A 9,468-nucleotide genomic window follows, 5' to 3' on the forward strand; every position below is an offset into this window, starting at 1 on the left:
GGGAGTGCCACCAAATGACTTGGACTGTGGATTGGGCATGTCATGGCCTACATTGTGTGCGAGTTTCAGCTTGATCGGAGGTGTCCCGAATCTGGGCTGAATCCGGGCTGAATCTGGGCTGAATATGGGCTGTCTTGATCAACATGCATCTCATCCATGTGCTGGTGTTGACCGGTGCAGGTCTCGCGTCTGGACTGGGCCATTGTCCAGACATGGAGGCGCGAAGATGGAGCCATGTGATCATATTGAATGATAACGGTTTTTCACTAACGTATGATTTCTTCATTTGTTCCGTGGCAAGTGCATCAACCTGTTTTATTTATCAACAACTACTTTTATTTAATCCTATTTGGTCATTTGAAAAGCACCATTGAGTAGCGGTGAAACACCTTCAATTAAGGGGGGGGGCACTGCCAACTTTTGGTCCCATTCTTTCCATGCAACGCCCATTAGGGCTAATGTTAAAATGCCAAAATCAAAGGAGGCACGGTGCCCCGCCCCGGTGCCCTCCCTGTTCCGCCGCCTATGCACTCAATTATCGAATCCAATCGATTCGACACTACTAAAGGCTCCCAATAGAGAAGGAAATAAAAAACGACCAAATATCAGCCTTACTAACGATGTAAGGTCCATTAAAAATGTTAATTTTCGCTCACGTCATGCGATTATTTGGCCTTGGGCTACACTCTGTACTGCCATCCTCCTATTCAACCATTCCATTTTTGCTATCATTCACCCATTCAGCCGGAAGGCGCGTGCCGTTGAATTTCACCTGAGCACGATCGATTTCGCAACACCTGACAGCCTTTCATTTGTAGTTACCGGTACCGCCGTGCAGGAGTGGTGGCGTGCCGATCGTGCACCTATTCGCTGGTGGCGTGTGGCTCGCGCAGCTATTCGCTGCCCTTGCGGCACAGACTGGTCGGGGGACTGGTGGAAAACCACGTCTGAGCCACAACGCCAGTGGTGCGCAGGGTGCCGCCGAGGCCGGTCCGACGCGACCGTGGCGCGTGCGACGCTAGAGGGATTGTGAGCCAGGGGAGCTAAGACAGCGATCGGGGGGAGGAGATGGTTCCCTGGGGTACCACAGATGCGGACCCAGCGCCACAGCACTCGATCGTAGCCTCGTCTTCACAAGACCCAGCTGCAACTTCGGCGCCACAAGACTCGATTTTGTTTGAGGACGTTCTGGAGCGATGCTGTGGTACCGGACGATGGCAAGTGATGCTGATCGCCTACATGTCCGTGATGTGGCTCATCTTCCCGACCTTCTCCATGTCGATGATGTTTGTCGGAGCATCACCACCTTTCAAATGCGCTGACGGCTTCGACATCAACGCCACGTTCGCATCGCTGCCGGACGATTTGCCGAAGTGTCATCCTTTGGGCGACAACAGCTCCTCGTGCACTCGCTGGGTGTTTGACAGGTCCGTGTACGAGTCGACTGTGGTGACCGAGTGGAACCTGGTGTGCGGCCGCAAGCCGATGTTGTCCATGCTGCAGTCTGTGCTGATGCTGGGAGGTATCGCCGGCTCGCTGCTCGGCGGACAGCTGACGGACCGGTTCGGACGACGACCCGTCTTCCTGCCTGTGATGCTACTCGTCATCGCCTGCTCCTTCTCCGCGGCGCTGGTGGGCGACTACGTCAGCTTCGTCGTGATTCGAGGACTCACGGGCTTCGCCATGGCTTCCATGATTGCCAGCCAGTATGTGCTGGTGACGGAGCTGAGCGGCTGCAAACACCGGGCGGCTCTGACGACCGTTACCTTCCTGCCGTTCTCAATTGGGATCATACTGGTGGCGGCCGCGTCGTACGGCATCCGCACGCGCTGGCTGCTGCAGCTGGCGTTCGCCGTGCCCAGTCTGCTGTTCCTGCCCAACTTCTGGCTGATGCCCGAGTCGCCGCGCTGGCTGGTGCTTAAGGGCCGCCTTGATGAGGCGCTGGTCATCCTGCGTCAAGCGGCGTACTGGAATCGCCGAAAGATACCATCAGACGAAGAGGTACTGAAACTCATGGAGGAGGCGCGCAGGGGTCTGCTGGCCCGAGAAGCGGCCCTGAAAGGCACAAACAAGTCCTCCGCCTTCCAAAGAGTCCTCGACTTAGTGCGAACCCGGCATATGTGCATCAACACGTTGGCAAGCGCCTACGTCAGTTTCGCCATCTCAGGATCCTACTTCGGCATCTCATTCGACATGACGCAGCTGAGTTCCAGCCCCCACCTGGCTGCAGCTCTCTCGGGTTTGGTGGAAATCCCTTCTGCGCTTGTGTTCCTGTTAATGAACCGATATGGTCGTCGTCTGACGCTGTGCGTGTCTTTGTTGGTACCATCTGTCTGCATGTTCCTCGCATTCATCAAGAAAGACAGCACATTCTGGATGCTTTTGGGACTTGTTGCTAAGCTCGGGGTGGCAATAGCGTTCAACATTATCGGTATCTACGTATCTGAGTTCATGCCGACCCAACAGCGAGGCCTGGCACTTGGCGTCCTGCAGACGGCCACAAGGATCGGCGGCGCCGTGTCGCCGTTCGTGGTGGACCTGGTGAGCGGCCTGCACGAGCTGGCGCCCTCGGCCGTGTTCGGCGCCGTGGTGCTGCTGGCCAGCCTGGCCACCCTGCTGCTGCCCGAGACGGCCGGACAGCCCATGCCCGAGACGGTGGCAGACGTGGAGGAGGCTTACCGACGGCGGAAGGCCGCCAGCGCGCCCGCCGGCCGCCAGCTGAGCGGCATCAGTAACGCGGCCATGCAGCGAGACGATGCACTATGATGGATGGCAGAGTCATCATTTTGTCTGTACAATTACAAGTGATTCAAATGAGGTTTGAGTTCCTAGACCTAAGGTCACGAGCCGAGAGCAGCTGCGCATGTTGACCTTTTCAAAGTCGGATTGCATATCATTCGACGAGTCTTGATGAGAAAAATATGTTCATGAAAAAATCGATGACATGAAAACAGTGCATAAAGAGTCATTGCAGAAAAAGCTGTGATACGAAAAGCGTACATAAAAGTGAATTAGTAACCAGTTACTTACGCGACGCCGATAAAATATACGTTGTTTTATTATGATCATGTAAAACCAGTTGCTGCATAACCTGCATTGCTGTGTTTAGGTCAGTCAATAATCATTCAGCTTTTATTCTGTCTCACATAAGTCATAGACATTCGTTTGCTCTGTTTTCAGAGTTTATTTTTATGCCTACTCCTATTGTCCGCCACTATCAACCAGTATAACGCCTTATGGGGCGACTAACGGAGCGAGCGAGAGGGTGGGCCTTGCACGTGCGAAATTGCGAGGGGGTACCTCCAACTGACTTGTGCACGGCACCCTACTAACCGGTCTCTAGCGATGTGCCAAATTTGGGCACAATCGGCCCAGCCGTTCTCGAGATCTGGAAGCGGCACCCTGCACGTGCGCACGTGCAAAATGGGTCCCAACTGACTTGTGCACGGCACCCTACTAACCGGTCCCAAACTGTGTACCAAATTTGAGCGCAATCGGTCGAGCCGTTCTCGAGATCTGGAAACGACCCCTGCACGTGCGCACGTGCAGCAGCACCCCAACTCTGGCACATGGATATGCAGTGCCTAGTGGGTGCCTACCTACATGCCAACTTTGAGCGCAATCGGCCAAGTAGTTACCGAGATATTGCAACAATTGCAAAACTGACACCTCTTCGTTTTGCACGTGGCACGTGCATAAGGGGTCACCCACATGCATCGGGAATAGTCCAATACTTGGTAGAAGGAATGAAGCTACCCTACAAAAATTACCGCATGTAAATCGGTCAAGTGGTTGCTGAGATATAAGCCTCGCAAAAGCGTCCGCACGGCCGGCCGGCCGGCCGGCCGGCCGGCCGGCCGGCCGCTCATACTCAGAAATTTCCGTTAATCTAAGGAAAGACTCCGCTCGCTTCGCTCGCTCCGTAATGATCATTCATCGTCACTCTTTTAGTGTACCATATCTATGCAAGCTTTTTCTCTAAACTTGGCTATCCCTAAATAATTTCATTTGTCATCCGTCCATTATTGTATTTGAATTTATTGGTATGCCTTATGATCATTGATCGTTATTTTCGAGCACAGAGTAAATCAGTGAAACGCCATTTGGGGCGACAAACGGAGCGAGGGAGAGGGTGAGCCTTGCACGTGCGTCATTGCGAGGGGGTAGTACTTCGAAATGACTTGTGCACGGCACCTTGCTAACCGCTCTCTAGCGATGTGCCAAATTTGAGCGCTATCGGCCCAGCCGTTCTCGAGATATGAAAGCGGCAACCTGCAAGTGCGCACGTGCAAACTGGGTCCCAACTGACTTTTGCACGGCACCCTACTGTTTCTAGCCATGTACCAAGTTTGAGCGCAATCGTTTCAGCCGTTCTTGAGATCTGGAAACGACCCCTACACGTGCACACGTGCAGCAGTACCTACCCCAACCGTGACCTCACCTCAGAATAAAGTTAGAATGCTTGTCAAAGCTACACCGACTGAACGATCACCTCAAAGCTTTCAGCGATCGATAAGAGTAAGTCGTAAGAGCATGTAGAAGATGTATGTCTTGGAATTTTGATATCGGTGACCTAAGGCCAGGTCAATTTTGCGACCTCCCCATTAGGCATAAGTTTATGGGAGAAAATTGACAGGCGAACTTAATTGATTAATTAAAGTTTACTTACCTAAAAATTAAGAAAACTTTAAGTACACTTAAGCAAGCTAAAAAGTATATCATTCGACGCGCCTTGACGTGCTGAGTTCACTGGTGCCCTTTCTTTTTGCTCTATTTTAATTAGATCAAAAGTTATAAGCGAAAAACTTTTGACCTGTTTTTAGCGAAATTTTTACATTTATACCCCCCAACCCCCCCCTAAATATTGACCTAGAGCAACCAAATTTGCACAGGGGCGAGAACTCCAGGGGGCCCACCTACCTACCAAATTTGGTGTTTCTAGGTGCCATAGGAGCCAATCGCGAGGGGGGGGGGGGGGTCGCATCGACCCCCCCCCCCTGCCAGGCCGTGTTATGAAAAATGCCCTGCCAGGGCGAGCGTTAACTTACCTAGCTAACAAGATATCAACATTTTATACAGCACGCAAGGTATGTAATAAAAATAAAAAAGAGCTTACTATGCTGGGCTTCCCCCGGCTTCCCCTAATAGTATGTCTTACATCTCCAACAAGTCACGGGGTGTTCAAATTGCCGCACCGTGGGGTAATTTGGCGTACCCGCGAAACGCCTATGCTTTGATTAGCCGGCGAAACACGTTGGCACTTGGCGACCTTAGGCTAAATGCAGCCAGACATTTTGCTGTTCGTAAAATGGCATCATATGATGCATTTATTCTCCGTGATATTGTCAGCTAGCGGCCTATTATTAGAAACACTGCAGCAACAGCTTATATAAGCAGGTTTTTCTGGTCTGCCGCGATGCCGTAGACGGGCTGGTAAATCCGACTGGTTCGGCGCCCCTGACCGGTTTGTCCGCTTTACTGGAAAAGCAGAGGTTAGAGGTAAGTACCGCAGCCCGTGCAAAGCGGACGGACCGCCTTATATTTTTGTACTGGATGATTCAGCCTACCACGTCATGCTGCATCACATATCGGGACAATGTATAGTGATCCGCACTGAGGCTCAGACATGGTGCCTCATGCCACATATCATGGAGATTGCAGCAGACCGCAGCACAGCCAAACAATACATACTGCAGTTCACCGCAGCACAAATAAGTGCCTACACTACAGCACAGGTCAGCTGCAGTGTCCCATAATTGTAGGCATTATGGCTTGGGTGTCAGGGGGGAGGGGGGAGGGGGGAATTCTCACTAGAGAAGGGATGGGAGTTGAAAATTGCCGGTCCGATGACGCCAAAAGTGTGAAATAAGGACCAATAGTATGACATTCTATTCAAGACTGGTAGCATGTTGGATAACAACGACCTTCGGCGCCAATGATTTTTTTCCGGGTAAAAATGAGAATGGAAAATTCCCTTTGGAAGTTGGAGATATGCGTGAAAAATTGATTACACCCAGATGAAGTTTCCCATCAAAATCGAAAATTATTGGGGCACTGGTCCGCTGTCAGCATACTACAGCACCGTGTAACACAGACAGACAGACGGACAGACGTTAATTCGGAACACAGTGGATTTTTGTGGTTTCCACGTCATGTACCTACAGCGCGAGGTAAAAATATGTAGGGTAACTGTGGGGAAAACGCACCCCTGGGTTAAACGCCTCCCATAAAAAAATCGTAGATCTTATCGACGGATAGGTGTTTTATCCTGTCTTTCAGAACAGTCAGCTGCTTGTTTACGTAGTTCTCTATTTCCGGTTCTGCGTCTTGAGGAGCAGCGTGGGTAGGTGCTGATGTTGGTTTTGGGTGTTGTTTTTGTTGTTTTTACAGAAGATTCCTAAGCTTTTGATGCCCTCTTTATATCACAAAACTTGCTATTGTGCACATCACTCAAAACTACGTTTTATTGTCATTCTGTTGAATTCATTATGCTGCGGCGTTAGTGGCGCGTTTTTTTTGTCAATATTTTGTTGACCGGAAATGGAGTGGATGGGGAAAGACGCCTACTCGATGCATGGGGCAAGACGCCCCCAGTTTTCTGAAAGGGGGGCGTTTTGCACGGTGGTGAGAGTGCAAGGTGGCGCCCTGTAGGTCGGGGCCGAAAAGGCCACTCCCTGTCCTTTTTTGCTGATATATCCTAAACGACTGCAGATATCGTCACCAAACTTTCAGGACTCCTCCGGGCATCCATTTTACACATTGCAACAACATTTTATTCCAAAGGCTATGATAGGTTGACCACAAATGACGTCAGAATGACGTCAAGTTCTGCCATGTTCATCATTTTCTGTTGATGGATGGGGTGGGGGCGCTTTGCACATGGGTGTGGGCGTATTACCCAGGGTGTGGGGCAAAACGCCCTTTGTAAGGGTATGGGAAACCTTTTTGGGGGGTTAAATACCACACGCAAGTGTCATTTCTTGGTCTCAAAGCGTAGTAAAAAGAATGAGCTACATGATGGTGCCCAAAGGTTTGAGTAATCTGGGTTGGGTTGAGTGTCAGAAGGTTTCGCGCTTAATGGGGGCGTTTTTGACCTATTCACCCTAAGCATACTAGGCATACTAAAAAAAAAATCATCGCTTTCCAGAGCGAATAAAAGAAGCCATGGCGGGCACACTTAGCTCTAAACGAGACAGATTCAAACGTCCATTCCCGGAAGCACGTGGATTCTAAGGACTACATATATTAGGTTAGGTTAGGTTAGGTCGCGTGAGTTTTTTTCACGATGCATATTTTTTGTCATTGCGTATTTTTGCGCACCCACATTTGTGTGCGTACTGGGTACTTTTGTCCAACGTAATTTTCCGATCCGTACGTTTGTCCGCGAATCCGTCCACTAGAGGCGCTGGATGCACGTACTCCGCCCACTAGAGACGTTGGGAGCCGTACTCCGTCCACTAGAGGCGCTGGATGCACGTACTCCGCCCACTAGGGACGTTGGGAGCCGTACTCCGCCCACTAGAGGCGCTGGGCGCCCGTACCGCGTCCACTAGAGGCGCTGGGAGTTTGTTTGTTGTTTGTTAATTGGGGCTTTAGGGCGCGCCGACTACTTAGGTCATTTTGCGCCCATAGCGTCGTTTTAATAAAACAAGTGTGTCAAAAGAGAGAACCTTCTAGATACGAGTACTAAAAAGTAAAAGACTCGATATAAAAGAGCAAGGTAAGATAAAGCAGCGCAAGAGTGTCGTCCTAGACAACTGACTAGATGTAAGGACTAGAGAGGACTAGTTGGTTTTAATGTCAGGTCGAGTAAATCGCTTGGAAGTTGATCGAACGGATAAAGGAAAAAATGTTGCCGGATAAAACCCAGGGTGAGTCGTCACCCAGAAGGTGGCGGATAGTGGTATCCGGAGCGATGCGCCCGAGATAGCGTGTCCGGTTCGGTTCAGCGAGAGGACAAGATAAAAGCACGTGAGAGACAGTGAGAGGCACGGCACACCGACTGCATGTGGGTTGTTCCTCTCCACGGAGGAGATAGCCATGAGTCGCGCACGTATGACCAATACGTAATCTGCAGAGGGCCACTTCCTGGTGCCTGTTGCTTTGGAAGCAAGACTGCCAGGGCTCCAAGGTAGGTTTCACGCTCCGCAGCTTCCCAGATCCTTGGAGATGCCACTCTGCCTGCCAGCTTGACATCGTGAAGGTTTGGATGGCTGGGTAAAAATCACGAGCCGGCAGGGGCAAACGCCGAAGGCATGGAGCCGCGGCCGCGCGTCTCGCGGCCGCGTCGGCGAGCTCATTGCCAGTTATACCCACATGGCTTGGAATCCAGCAAAACTTAATAGTTTTGCCTGACTGCTCCACCGACGTGAGCCGAGATAAAATGTCTTGGACTATCGGATTGTCTGGGTTGAACCTCCGTATGGCCAGCAGGCTGCTGAGAGAATCCGATAAAATGAGGTAAGACAAGTTGTCAGACACCTCGATAAAACACAACGCCTTCTCGATTGCAACGAGCTCGGATGAGAAAACGGAGGCAGAGGAAGGCAATGAAAAAGTGCGCGTGTCGCGACCAGCCACGAAAGCGCAGCCGACGCCGTCCTCCGTTTTCGAGCCGTCTGTAAACACCGAGATAAAACCGTCGTATGACGCAATGTGTTCCAATGCCCGTGCTCGTTGCACACATGGCGGCAGGTCGTCCTTCTTGACCTCAGAGAGCGTGAGGTCTACTTGCGCTGGAGCGTATTTCCATGGCGGAGAGGGCGTACCCCACGTACGTCGCACTTCACGGAACTCTATGTTGACTGTAGAAAAGAGCTCTTTTATGCGCAATCCGAAGGAGACCGATTGTCGCACTCTGTCAAGACGATTAAAATCAGGAGAAAAGACGTACGGATACGTCGGATGTCCTGGGAACTGGCGGAGTTTCAGTGCGTACCTCATCCCCAGCATCTGACGGCGGAGAGATAGTGGCGGTTCGTGTGCCTCGGCGAGGAGGCTGCTCTTGGGCGACGTGCGGAATGCACCTGTGGCAACACGTCGCGCCGCGTGGTGCACGGAGTCAAGAGCCTTTTTACTGGATTCGCTGGCAGAGTCGTAAACAAAGCATGCGTAATCCAGTTTCGATCGGACGATCGACCGATATAAAAGAAGGAGCGTCCTGCGGTCCGCACCATAAGATGTGCGGGCGACACATTTTAAAACGTTCAGGGATTTAAAACATCGTTCCCGAAGCGTTCTAAAATGTTCTCTATACGTCAAACGACTGTCAAAAAATATTCCAAGAAACTTTGCCACCGGCCGAGTAGGAAACACCTGTCCACGGAGCTTAATTCCCAAGGCTAAGTCGTCGCAGCGGCGGCGGCAAAAGTGCATAGCGACCGTCTTCGTTGTTGAAAAACGTAGGCCGTTGTCGTCGCTCCACCTCTCTAGACGGGTTACAGCGAGCTGCAACTGTCTGGCAACGTG

General features: G+C 51.3%; 1 protein-coding gene across 1 annotated transcript; it reads left to right on the top strand.

Annotated features, from left to right (window-relative positions):
- The first annotated feature begins 918 nt into the window (after positions 1-918).
- Positions 919-3,215, top strand: LOC122389561 (organic cation transporter protein-like). The gene has a single exon (XM_043381718.1). The coding sequence runs from the start codon at positions 1,069-1,071 to the stop codon at positions 2,764-2,766; it is 1,698 nt and encodes a 565-aa protein (XP_043237653.1). The 5' UTR covers positions 919-1,068; the 3' UTR covers positions 2,767-3,215.
- The last annotated feature ends 6,253 nt before the right edge of the window (positions 3,216-9,468 follow it).

The sequence above is a fragment of the Amphibalanus amphitrite genome, unplaced genomic scaffold (genome assembly GCF_019059575.1).
Source record: "Amphibalanus amphitrite isolate SeventyFive unplaced genomic scaffold, NRLGWU_Aamphi_draft 000362F_arrow, whole genome shotgun sequence".
Classification (NCBI taxonomy): domain Eukaryota; kingdom Metazoa; phylum Arthropoda; class Thecostraca; order Balanomorpha; family Balanidae; genus Amphibalanus; species Amphibalanus amphitrite.